We start from the raw sequence: 13,073 nt of genomic DNA on the forward strand, positions 1-13,073 counted from the left end.
GGCTGCCCTTGCCCCTCGCCTGGCGCCCTCTGCTCCGCGCTCTGGCCCTGGGTCGGGAGATGGGCGAGGTGAGGTCCTCTCCAGCCTGACCGGTGCTTGCTGCCCTTCTCTCCCGGGGGGGCGGCGGAGGCTCAGTGCGGCTGGGCAGGACTGGTCCAGACCAGGCGTGGCTCCGGATCTGGGGAGGGGAGCTGAGGACGGGGTCTGCTGTCCCGGCCCCCACATCCACCCCTGCCAAGCACGAGGTGGCACAGCTCGGGCGGGGCTCGGAGCCGGTCTCCGGCCTGGATGGTGTGGAGAAGTGGGTGAGACCCCCAGAGGGTGGGCCCTGGGCTGGGGCAAGCAGCCTGGCTGAGCGTCCCAGCACCAACATCAGGGGGGCTTCCACCCTGGAGGAGCCAGCCCCCTGATGGGTGGGAAGACCACACAGGCGACCCAGGGCATCCGCGGCCCAGCCTGCACGCCAGGTCGAGATGCTGTACTGAGTGCTGGCAGGCAATGAGGCCCCCTGTCACTGGGCCTCTGGTGGGGGCGCCCAACAGGTGGGGTGGCTACCAGGCTCCATCTTTCGTGAGCTTCTGCCCTTCCTGAAAATCACCATTGATGGGGGGAGCTGAGGCCAACTCTGGGAGCCCTCTGGACCTCAGACTCCTCCTCTCTGAAATGGGCTGATTCTCTAGTGTGAGGACGAAGGCTGGTTTGAGTCTAGGGAAGGTCACAGGGAGGAACTCAGCAGAGGGCGGGCTTCCTCAGGCCTGCAGGGCCCAGCACCCAGGAGACCCCGGCCTCGTCCCACTCCAGGGGGAGACCTCCTACCCCCTGCACAGCCCTGCACGGCCCGGGCACCCCTCAGGGACCAGGCTGGGCACACAGTGCCTCCTCCTGCCTCCGGGAGGCAGCTCCCGGGCCCTGCACAGATTCCTCCTGTTAACGTCCCGGAGCCCCCCACCGCCCCGGACAGCAGGAAGAGTTGGTGTTATGGGACAGCAGGCCAGGGTGGGTCACGCAGGGTGCAGGCGGGGCTGGGACCTCCACGGCGGGGCCACGGCCCATGCAAGGCCCTGAAGGACACGCGGGGGGCGGCCCAGGGGCAGCGGCGGGGGCGGGCGGCAGGGCGGCGGGCGCAGGCGGGGCGGTGCGGAGCGGCCCCTGGCCCTGCGCACCAGGCGCCTATTTCATGCCGCTGCGCAGCACCTGGTTGGCCGCGATGAGCATGACGCTGATGATGAAGGCGATGGCGAAGGCGCAGATGAGGCTCTTCCGCACGCACGTCTGGCGGATCTGCTGGTTGGAGCAGGCTGTGGCCGCCGCCACCGGGGAGCAGCAGAGAGACAGAAGGGACAGCCAAGCGATGGACTCAGGGGCCGCCTGCCCTTCCGCACGGGGCGCGTGGAGGCGCGGCGTCTGGCGTAGACGAGGACGGCCCCCAGGGCTCCCCACCCCCAGCCCGGGTTCCGCCCCTGCCCCGCCCGGGGGTCCCGGGGGGTCACTCACTCTCCACGTCCACGGGGCACTCCTCCGCCGTGCCCAGGTGGCTCTCCTCCTCCGTCATGATGATGTTCTCGATGTCCTTCATGGACAGGTGCTCACAGAAGGTGTCATAGAGCAGTCGCTTCAGCTCGTCCACGGTCAGCTTCTGCATGTCGCACTTGGGTGCAGGGGAGACATGGTGCTCTGGCCATGGCCACCACAGCCACCAACACTAACACCGTCCCCACCCAGCCCCTGCGGCCACACAAGCTGGCGACGAGCCTCTAGGCCCCGGAGGGCTGGGAACCACTCACCCCTCTCCTTGAGTCCTCAACCCAGTGGCCTCCCCAGGGAAGCCCTTGGCCCAGGGGACAAGCCTGGAGGCGTCACTGCCCCCACTTTACAGCGTGGGCCCGACCCTTCGATGGCCCCAGTACAGCCCTCCAGTCACCCAGGGCATACCTTCCAGAAGACGGTGTCAAAGTCAGTGCCGTGGAACTTCTCCGGGATCCCCGAGGTGGAAAGCTTGGGTCCCAGGAGGGTCACAAACTCCTCAAAGTCCACCTGGCCGTCACCTGGAGTGGGCAGGGTCCCGGTCAGCTGGGAGGCCGCACCCGGGCGCCGCGGGCCAGCGGGGACCCAGGGAGCCCCTCCTCGGAGCCTCACGCGCCAGGCTCCGGGCTGACGCTGAAGCCGCCGAGTGTGCGGAGGCCCCACCTGACAGGTGTGTGTGTGGGCTGGGGTGCGGCAGGCGGGCCCTGACTGGTCTCGCCCGTGGGAGACATGTTTCACCCCGAACGCTGCTGCCCGGAGCAGGTGTAGGGCCGACATCCTCCCCCCAACACACAGGAAACGAAGCTCAGGGTGGGGGAACACCCGCCCAGGGGGGCACGCGCTGTCCCTGTGGAGAGGGGGAGTGGGAGGGCCAGAGGAGACTGGGAGGAGAGGACTGGGCCTTTCTGGTGCTTACGAGGTTTTCCTTCATGGAAAGCCAGATGGCAAATACAACTAATGATTTTCTTTTTTTTTGGTGGTGGGAACTGGCATATTAATACATTGTTTAGTCGCTCAGTCGTGTCCGATTCTTTGCAATCCCAGGGACTGTAGCCCGCCAGGCTCCACTGTCCATGGGGTTTCCCAGGCAAGAATGCCAGAGTGGGTTACCATTACCTTCTCCAGGGGATCTTCCCAACCCAGGATCGAAGCCCCATCTCCTGCCTTGTAGGTGGATTCTTTACCACCGAGCCACCAGGGAAGCCCATTTAGTAGATATTCTTACTTTTCTGTACTTTAAAATTTTCTTGGGGACTTCCCAGTAGTTAGGACTCCTTCCTTCCACTGCAGGGGGGACGAGTTGAACCCCCAGTTGGGGAACTAAGATCCCACAAGCTACAACACGGCCAAAGAAAGAAAAATTCTTGGAATACAGAGGTACAGAGTCTCCAACTTCTTGGGTATAGCTGGGGCTGTCACACTCTGTCTGGCCTCAGCCGTCCAGCTGAGAAATGGGGCCAGACCCGGCTGCAAACTGCCATGGGCTTGGGGCTGACCCAGAGTTGTGAGAGTGAAAGGACCCCTGTGGGCTCAGTCCTGGGGGCTCAGGGTCCAGACTTGGCTCCCCGGTGCCCCCCGCAGGTGAGGGCTGAGGAAACAGACAGGGGCGCGGCTCACCGTCCATGTCCAGCCTCTGGATGATGACCTCCAGCTCCACCTCGTTGGGCATGTAGCCCAGGGAGCGCATGGCCGTGCCCAGCTCCTGCTTGGAGATGAAACCATTGCCATCGCGGTCGAAGACTTTGAAGGCCTCTCGGATCTCTGGGGGAGGGGCAGAGCTGGTCAGGACCTCACCCCTGTCCCCGACAGCCCCCTCCCCAGGCCCCCGGGATCCGAGACCTCTCCACCTGAGCCTGGGATAGAGACTGCCCCCTCCGCCCTGACCCTCACCACCCTCTGGAGACCCTGCAGGTCTGGTCAGAGAGAGTCGGTGGGTGGCCCAAGAGTCCACTACAGCGCTGCCTCCCTGGAGCTCGGGGCAGGCCAAGCTCACAGCAGTGGAGCCGGGGTGGCGGCAGTGATGAGATCGCCCCGGGGTCTTGGGCTCCACGTGCCAGGCTCCCACAGCCTCTCCAGGCGTGCTCACAACGACCCCGTGTGGCCGGCACCACGGAGCCCGCTGTGCAGGGGAGGACTCGGGTGGGAGCCGGTCCTCCGTGAGCTGCCAAAGGCTTCCCGCCCACCCCCGCTCCTCCCATCCTCCCCCCACTCCTCCCATCCTCCCCCCCATCCCCATCACACTTCCTCCCCAGGCTCAGCTCGTTAACACCGGCTAGCACTCCTTAATGGCGGCCGCGAAAGGCAGCCGCAGCTCCGGGCTAACAGCTGGGCGCAGACTGCCTCCCGGAGCCCAAGATTTGGGGGAAGACAGGCTGGATGGAGGCGCCTCCGCAGGCCCAGGCCAGCTGAGGTGTGGGGGTCACTCCCCCCCGATCACCACATAGTATGGAGGGGGAGACAGCCCCCAGGAACCTGGGTGACTCGGGTGGAGAGCGAGGCACGGGGCTGGGAGCCTGAGAAGCAACCCGAGGAGCGACCTTGGGCCAGCCTCAGTCTTACCCACAGTAAAATGGGCAGTCATGGTGTGAGGTTTTACCAAAGATATCCAGGAACGGTTGAGGGTTGAAGGGTTCTAAACTGTCCCCGTTCACTTTTCCACCTCTGTCTCTGGGCTTGCTGTCCCTCCATTGTTACTCAGCCCCAGAAGGGTCCTACAGAGCACCTCCTGTTGTGTGGAGGGTCTCTCAGTCCACTGTCACCCCGCTCTTCTTAGGTTCCCGGGGGTCTCCTTGTTCAGTCTGCAGGCGGAGGGGAGCTCACGCGTGCAGGTGTATTTGGAAGGAGAGGCGTCCTGCATACCTGGAAAGTGAGGTCTAGGAGGCTAGGTGGCCACTGTGGGGGTCTGTGAGCCCCTGAGACTGACCGTGGGATCCTGCACCTTGGGGTCAGTCCCTGATCCTGCTGGACCCACTAGAGCCCAGAGAGGGTGGCCTTGTGTCCCAAGCCACATAGCAAGGCAGCTGCGGCCGAAGCCCCAGACTTCATCAGGTTCATCCCACCTGGCGTCTGCACCCAAGGCCTGAAGGTTCCAGCTGCCACGCAGGCCAGACAAGTGTCCACAGGCCTCACCTGAGCTGCCTAGGCCCCCAGACCCTCTTGACTCTGGACTGCCACCCCCCCAATCCTAGGTACGGCCTGAGAAACCAGTCTCCTAACCAGTGGCCCCTTGGCCAGAGGAGCAGCTTGGAAGGGAGAGCTGGGCCAGACCAGGAACTCCTGTAAACCCTGGACTCGGGGAACTCTGGGCCAACGCCCACTTAGAATTTCCCTGGCCATCGAGAAGGTCGCGAGCCCCCCACCCCCAGAGGTGTGTGAGCAGAGGACCAGCAGTTCCAGCGTGCTGCAGGGGTTCCAGTCCCCTGGGAGTCCTGGGTAAGAGAGGAAGACACTGGCATTGCAGCCAGGCGTAGTGTGCCCGACCCCCCCCACACACACACACACACACACACACTCTCTCTCTCTCTTAGGTTTTTGGCTGGCTCTGTTGGCCTCCTGACCCAGCCCCAGGCTCTGCCCACCTTACGTGTCCTGAACTCCAGCCCTAGGGGCCCTTTCAGTCCAGGTGGGCACCAGGGCTGCTCCCCCTGCAGCCCTCTGAACGTGAGGCTCCTTTTGCCTGCAAAGCTTATCCTCTCTCCATGGCAAACTCTGATACATCCCTGGTTCCCAGCAAGGATGGACGGTATCACCTCCCTTCCTGCCCCCGCACAGACCCCTTCCCCCAAGGACTCCTTCCTGACCACGCTGGACTGTGAACTATGAGATGCCATGAGCGCAGGGATGGGTGGGTCTTGTTCACCACTGTGTCCCGTGACCTGGAAGGGTGCAGTCATCCAAACCGAGCCATTTGCTAATAAATGGTTAAATGAATGACTGATTCAGGGACCCCCTCCTACATCTGGAGCATGCACAGAGGAGCTGAGCAGAAGTTCATGGTCCACGTGGTGTGGGGCCACCTCTCAGAACCCATTTACTCTTAGTTTACAAACCATCCTAGTAAGGGCAAGTGTTAGCCAGAGGCGGGGGGTAGGGGGAGGCTGGGGTGCCGCCTGTCCTCTCGTGCAGCCCCTAAGGACCCCCGCCCCCCATGGGCCACCACAGAAGAGGGGGATCAAGCCAAAGTCAGGCAGAGGGAAATCACCCTCAGATGAACCATCCTCAGACGCTCAGGTCAGGGGCTGGTTTGGAGAAGTGGGAACCCAAGGAAGGCACCCCATCTTTCTGGGTCTGCAGTTGGGAGATCTCACAGTGGGATGGCAAAACCGCAGCCTCATAGCACAGTGGTGCTGCAGTGGGTGCTGGCTCGCTCCCCTGACCTCCTCCTAAAAGTCCTGAGAAAATACACGCACGGGGGCAGAGCAGGTCAATCTTGGGGTACGCAGGCAGGCGACAGTCCCAGAGGCATCCCTTTCTCAGGCAGGACTAACCTCCCAAGACCGCTGGGTCAGTCCAAACGCCGCCGCCTCCCCTTCCACACGTCCCCTTAACCACCCCTCCCTGGCACGCCCGCTCACGCGTCTGTCTTGCTGTGTCCTCAGCCTTGCTCAGAGCCACGACCCAGCCCCTGCTGATTCCCCGAGGCCAAGTTCCGGGATCACCTTCTCAGCCGGAGAATCAGCACTAAGTCACACAGACTTGGGTCAGATCCCAGCTCTCCTACGTACTGGCCAGGTGCCCTCGGGTGGGTGTTTGCTCACCTGTACAATGGGGCTGCAGAAACGAATAAATAGGAAAATCAAGCATGTGAGAGCTTGGCTGGGCCGGGCCTGGCTCAGAGCAGGATGCTATAAATCAGAACACCCCAGATGTTCCGGCAGAGCCGGAAGAAGGGAGGTCTCAGGGAGCTTCGGACACCAGGCCAGCCTTCCTGTTTGCTGGTACCAGGACCTGGAGGCCTAGGGCTTGGAGTCTGGCCTTGCTGCTCAGCAGCCAAGAGACCTGGACACGGCACCTCCCTCTCTGAACCTCCACAGACTCGTTTGTGAGCTGAGAACGTGACTCTTGCCCCATCCTGGAGACCTGGATGCTGCTGGGGGCTCCCAGAGCAGTGTGGGCATCACGGCTTGCCTGTTGCTGCTGCTGCCATTGACACAGCCCAGCGGGGCGTGTTTCCCCGAAAGCCTCACTCTGTTCCTGCCCCAGGAGGCTGGGGGAAGCCTGCCGCGCTCCATCTTGGCATGGGGACGCCTGGCCCGGGCAAGGGCTGGCAGGGCCTCTGAGTTTCCAGGCCGACACGGGTCCCTTCCTGCTGCCTCCAGCCTCCGCCCTCAATCCCTCCCCTGACCCAGGGAGCTGCGTCAGGGCCAGACTCTCCAACCAGCCCCATGGGAGCCGGAGTCCAGAGAAGGGGTGTGTGGGCTGGAGGTCACTTTCAGGGGGCAGAGTGTGTCCTCTGCGGTGACGGCTCCTCTCCGCGGCATTGGCCCTGCGCCCCAGCACTTTGGCCTCCCTGAGCTTCTGGCCTGTGCAGAGGTGCCTGCTGGGCTTGCAGGAAAGAGGGGCAGGAAAGGGGACCCCTCTGTACCCAGAATGCCCCATTTGGCCATGCAGTGCAGACTCCACTGACTGTCTGAGCAGGTCAAGTGCCCAGCGCAGACCCCTGTCCTGGTGGGTGGCTGCCTGTCCATCTGTCTCCCTCCTCCTCTCTCTGAGGGAGGGCCTGCTGCTCCCCAGCTCCCACCCGCAGGTGCTCAAGTCCGTCGATACCACTGGGGTCAGCCTCAGCGCTGCCACGGGCCCGGCAGGTGGGGGGCCGTGCAGTGTGCATCTTGGGGAGAATCTGGGGGATTCTGTCCTCCACTTTAGGAGGGCCAGGGACCCGGGCCAGCTCTGCCCAGCCACGTCTACCCACCCAGGGGTCCCCAAGTGCGTCCACGGACCTTCAAGGCCCTTTCCACCCACCCCTTCCCCGAGCCTGCCTTTCTGGCCTGGTCCCCCGCGAACCGCGTGTTCCTTCCTCGTGGGCTTTCCCCGATTCCCTCTCCCCGCCCCACTGCTGCCCTGGTCTCCGAGCCCCCACTGAACCCTGTGCCAGCCCCTCCTGTGCTGAGCATTTCCATCATGTCCTCTGTCACTTGCGGCCCTGGGGAGGGGCAAGGCCAACTCCTTTTTACAAATGGAGAAACTGAGGCAAGAGAAGCAAGTGGTTGCCTGAGGTCACTCCATAAATTGAGGGAGCAGAGATGTGAACCCCTCACTGCTTGGCTAGGAAGCCCTCACCTTAAGCCAGCGCTCTCCACCTCCCTCCCCCGTCCTAACAGCCCCCTGGATCTCTGCAGGCGGGCATGTACTGTTTGCAGCGTCTCATCCCAAGCTGCTGGGCTCGCTGTCCTCGGCACAGGTGGCTCGCCCACCAACGGGCGTCCCCCAGCCGAGGCCTGGGTGGGACAGGAGCACGGACGGGCCACTGGGGAGGTGGATGGGGCAGAGGGGGACTCTGTGCCATGGATGGTCACCCTTCCCACCCAGCCCTTGGCATCCAAGGACCACGGGCCTGCAGAGACCTGGTCTCCTCGGAGGAGGGCTTCCAGAGTGCCTGCAGCCAAGAAGGGGGTCGATCACAGAGGACTTCCTGTTCTCATCCTTGGCTGCCCGCAGGCTGCCCCAGATGGGCGGGGACCGCCAAGCATCTACAGGCATCATCTGCCTCCCCCTCCCTCCCAGGGAGAGCCTGCCCTTCAGATGTCCCCTGTGCCAGGGCCCCCTGCTCCACAGGGCCCGGGAGAAGGGGACGGGCTAGAAGCAGGCAGTGCGTTTGGTGTGGCTGGTGACTAACACTCCTGGGCTCCTGCCAGCATGTCCGCCATGCGGTCCAAGGGGAGCCTGCGGGCTCCTTGCCCCTGCACTGCCCGCCCTGTGCCCTGCTCACCCCTGCATCCCAGCCTCCTCCCACCTCTCCCCTTCCTTGGGGTCTGTACTCCAGGGCTGGGAGATCAGGAGAAGAGGGACCAGTGAGGCCCCAGCAAGGCTGCCAGGGGCATGGTGGGATGCTGGGAGCAAGAGGAGAGAATGAGATGAAAGCTGCCTGGGGTGCGGGGGGGGACAAAGTGTACCTCTGCCCGATTGGCCAGAAGGGATGGATGAGGGCCTGTGGAGGGGGAACTCTAAGAGGTTTGGAGTGCCCGGGGCAGGAGAAGACAGTGTTAGGGCAGAGACGGCTAATGCCCCATCCCCTGCCCTCTTGCCCCTCACTGTACCCCCTCCTTTTCCTAGGCCCTGGATGAGACTCTGGTTCCCGGGCTTCGGCCCAGACAGGGCACGGACTTGGGCTTTGGAGTTCAAGGCCAGAGACCCAGTAGCGGTACCCATCCATCTGTCCTGCCCGCAGCAGACACCACACCCCATTTCCACAGCTCTCCCAACCTCTGGCGGCTTTCGGGGGGATGTGGTGAGAAGCAGGTGGCTCATGGTGGTGCAGTGCGGGCTTGGGGGTGGGGGTGCTTTCTCCCGTTGATCTTCCCCCCTGATCCCCTCTGACTCCCTCAAGATCTGCTCCCTCCAGGGCTTGGGGGTGCGGCTGGACCTCTCTCCGTGGCTTGCGCTCCCACCGTCACCCCTGACTTCACTGGTGTCTCAGCTGTACCCCGCAAAGGCCCTGTTGAGCCCCAGATCTCAGAGACCCTTGGCCCTAAGGTACCTGAAGAGAGGCCCAGCCTCTGGGTGATTGCAGGCCCTCCCCCAACAGCAGACAAGCAGATACCATGGGGCCAAGACCCCCATCAGCCCAGAGCCCCTCACTCCACTGCCAGCCGCCCCCAGGAGGCCTTGGGGGAGGGGAAACCTGAGCCCCTGCCCCCAGTCCTGTAGAGAAATAGCTGCAGGCCCCAGGGGTCTCACCGCTGCCCATAATCCTCAGTCTGAGGACGCCGGGCTCTGCTATCTGCTCTGATCCTGCCCAGCCCACTGCCCAAGGTCCCCATTCATGTCCAGAGGTGGAGGGACTCGGGGAACAGATGCAGTCGCGTCCCCCTCTGCCTTTCCCTACCAGGCTTGGTTATCGCGACCAAGCCGCCCAGTCTGGCCACTTGTTGTCGCCACTACCTCCCCGGCTGCCTTCCCGGCGCTCGGGCTTGGGGTCCCCGAAGGGCTGTGGGGAAAGGGCTACGGGGCCCGCAACAGGGGCTGGGGGCCGCCCGGCAGCCGGCAGGAGCAGGGCAGGCGCCCGCTCCCCTTCTCTGGCTGCCCGAGCAGATTGGATTTTAAAAGCGACACGAGCGGAATGTCAATGCGAGTGCAGAGCCGCGGGCGGGCGCCGCCGAGGGGATCAGGATGCGGGCGCTCCGGGGGCCGGCGCTGGGGGGGGTGCCTAGCTCAGACCCCCAACCCAACCCGCTGCGTTGCCGCACCGTCACCGCGGACTGCGCGGCCCCGTGACCCCGCTGCGGGGCCCGGCAAGTTTCCGCAGCGCGGGGGACCACGCGGCGGAGGCTGGGCCGGCCCTTCGCCTTCGCGACCCCCCGCCGCGGCGCCCAGGGGTGCGACCTGGTCTGGCCTCCCCGCGCAGCTGTTCGCTGGAGCGCCCAGCTGGCAGGCGGCACCCGCAGACAGCCCCCCAGCCCCTGCGCCCTTACGCCCGCGTTTCACCTGGGCGCACAGGTAGGAGGGCCGGCGGCGGGGGTCCCGGCGGGGCACTCACCTTCCAGCTCGTCCTCGGGGATGTCCACAGGGCGCTGTTCCGACAGCAGGTTGGGGACGGTGTAGATGCCCCGGTACATCAACGCCGCCGTCACCGGGTGGAACGGCATCTTGAAGGCTCCGCGCCCGCCCGCCCGCCGCAAACTTTGAGGTCGGGGCTCATGGGCCGGCGGCGGCCCCGGGGGCGGCTGGAGCGGGCGCGGCGCGCGGCTGCGGAGGGCGGCGAGGCGGGGGGCGCCCCTCCGAGGGCCTAGCGCCCCCGCGCCCCAGGCCGCCGGTCCATGCCGCCCCCTCCCTCGTCGGGCTCCCGGCCGGGGCCCCGCAGGGGCCGCGGGGGCGGCGCCGCTCGGGCCTCTCCGCTCGGGCCGCTGCGCGCTGCGCCCGCCGCTGCCGCTCCTCGGTGCCCCGCGCGCTCCGCGCTGCACGCTGCTGGCCGCCCGCTCGTCCGCTCGCCGGCGCGGCCGCCCGGCCCGCCGCTCCGGCTCTCGCCGCCTCCCCTGCTTGCTCGCTCGCTCGCTCCGTGTCGCGCTGGCTGCGCTCCCCGCCTCCCCCGCCCGCCGCTCGCCCGTCCCCTCCGCGCTTCCCCCCCCCCCCCGCCCCTTCCCGCCGCCGGCCCCTGCGTGGCAGCCCGAGCCCGCCGGGGGTTCCTTCACCCCTTTGGCCCGGGCTCCTCTTTCTCCCTACGGAGGCTCAGTCGCCCACCCCCACCCCAATACAAACCAAGTCCGCAGCCACCCGGATTAAATTAAGATGGGGTGGGGTGGGGTGGGGGTGGGGCCCTTCCTTCCAGCCCCTTGGCTGGCCCCCACCTGCCTCCAGCAGACAGCAGGGAGCCGAGGACCAGATAGCAGGCAGCCAGCGGAGGTCTGCCCCCGCCCTGGCCCCTGAGTCCTCGAAGAGAATCACAGTGTTGGTGCCAGGAGAGGCTCCAGAGAGGGGAAACTGAGTCCGAGGAAGAAGGGCGTTGACCAAGGTCATGGGGCAGGGCCGGCTGGCAGGAGCTGGGGATAGGTATGGGCAGTCTCCCCTGCTCTGTGGCTGAGACCTGGCCCCTGACCTTGCCCACCCAGCAGTGGAACCCCAGTCCTGGCTCCTTCCCAGATGCTCACCACCACTCAGCCTGCAGAGAAGCAGCCAGGCGGGGGAGGCCGTGGGGGACAGAGGTGGCTGGGAGCCTGTGGGGACTGCTCTGAGGGTCGGTCAGCTCACTTGGCTCCAGATTAGACCCGGAGCTTATGCAGGGCTGTCCCAGGCCCCAGGGCACATGTGCCTGTGGAGTGAGGGGGCAGCACGTGTGTGTGCATGTTACACCCTGTTATCCACCAGGGTGTCTATGTGTGTTTTCAAGTCCACATGGAGATGGTTGCGTGCTGGGGGGGTGTGCGGCCACCTGTGTGTGCCAAGGTTGTGAGCTGGGAGATGAGGACAGGAGCCCGTGGGCAGGCTGGGGACAGTGTGCAGCCTTTGGCTGGGGCCTGTGTTCACAGATGTCCATGCATCTTTACAGGGCAGGGCGTGGCCCCCAGGCCTCACCATGGCCCCAGATGCAGACCCTGCCCCTGTTGTGCAGTCGCTCAGTCGTGTCCGACTCTTTGCGACCCTGTGGACTGTAGCATGCCGGGCTTCCCTGTCCTTTACTATCTCCTGGAGTTTGCTCAGATTCATGTCCAGTGAGTCGATGATGCCATCCAACCATCTCATCCTCTGTCATCCCCTTCTCCTCCTGCCCTCAATCTTTCCCAGCATCAGGGTCTTTTCCAGTGAGTCGGCTCTTTGCATCAGGTGGCCAGAGTATTGGAGCTTCAGCTTCAGCATCAGTCCTTCCATAGAGGCCCCACTGGAACCACCTCCCTCCCCTCTTTGGTCCAATCAGCCTTCGGCCCCAGGGGGAAAGCTGATTGCCATGGCCCTGCTGGCCCTGCCCTCCCCAGGCTGATTACATTTTACTGCTTTTTGTCGCTGATTAATCACAGCCTGGGGAGAGGGGCTCAGGGAGAGATGCCAACCCTGGCTGAGCTGGGCCGGGCCAGGCCTGGGCCCCAGCACTTCTCACGCCTGGTTGTGGACAAGGCTCCCAGGAGCATCTACAGCCTGCAGAGGAGCCAGGCAGGACCGCAGCTCTTGGTCTGTCTCCCCAGCCTCTGTGGACCAGTGGGTACCCTTTAGGACCTGGGGCTGGGGGTGTGAGAGTCTTCAGAAAAGCCCCAGCTGAGGCCCTCTTCGTCCACCTGTCCCGGGTCTGACATCCCACCCTTAGAGCCGAGTGGTTTGCGCTCCCTCGGTTCTTCTGCTGGAGCAGAGGAACAGGGAAGAAAGAGCCCGGCCCTCGGAGCCAGACAGACCAGGGGCTGCCGCATCTACCAGTCAGTCATCTCCTTTAACCTCCTGGGGCCTCAGTTTCCCTTGTGAAGTGAGGGCGGCAGTGCTACCCCCTGGGCAGTGGTGAGGATGGGGAGATGTTAACATTTGAGAGGTGCCTGGCTGGGCCTCCCTGTGTCTCTGAGGAGTTTCCTATTAGCATGAAAACTCCCCCCACCCCTGCACCCCGAGCTATATGAAATAATAATAATTAGAGCTTCGACTTACTGACTGGGAGGGTGAGTGGCAGCGGCCCACTCCTTTGGTGTCTGCTGAGCGACCAGCTGGCTCCTCGGGACCCCCACGCTGAAGGAGGGTGGGCTGGTGCCCGCCGAGGGGCTGGGGGGAAACGCGGCTCCCGGTGACTTTCCAAGTGGCTCACAGGGCATGTTGGTGCTGGCCTGACAGAGCTCCCACTGCATCCCTCCTGACTCCCAGGCCAAGAAGCTTCCGAGCTTCCAAGAAGCATAGGGACGGGCAGAAGCAGTCCCTAAGTA

At 64.6% G+C, this 13,073-nt stretch overlaps 1 protein-coding gene across 1 annotated transcript; it reads right to left on the reverse strand.

Moving 5' to 3' along the window:
* Positions 1-121: 121 nt before the first annotated feature.
* Positions 122-10,740, reverse strand: CABP7 (calcium binding protein 7). Its single transcript, XM_043901391.1, has 5 exons — positions 10,220-10,740; positions 3,142-3,285; positions 1,933-2,045; positions 1,495-1,648; positions 122-1,298 (listed from the first exon to the last, which is right to left on the reverse strand). The coding sequence occupies exons 1-5, from the start codon at positions 10,326-10,328 to the stop codon at positions 1,171-1,173; spliced, it is 648 nt and encodes a 215-aa protein (XP_043757326.1). The 5' UTR covers positions 10,329-10,740; the 3' UTR covers positions 122-1,170.
* Between the last annotated feature and the right edge of the window lie 2,333 nt (positions 10,741-13,073).

The sequence above is a fragment of the Cervus elaphus genome, chromosome 5, assembly GCF_910594005.1.
Source record: "Cervus elaphus chromosome 5, mCerEla1.1, whole genome shotgun sequence".
Classification (NCBI taxonomy): Eukaryota; Metazoa; Chordata; class Mammalia; order Artiodactyla; family Cervidae; genus Cervus; species Cervus elaphus.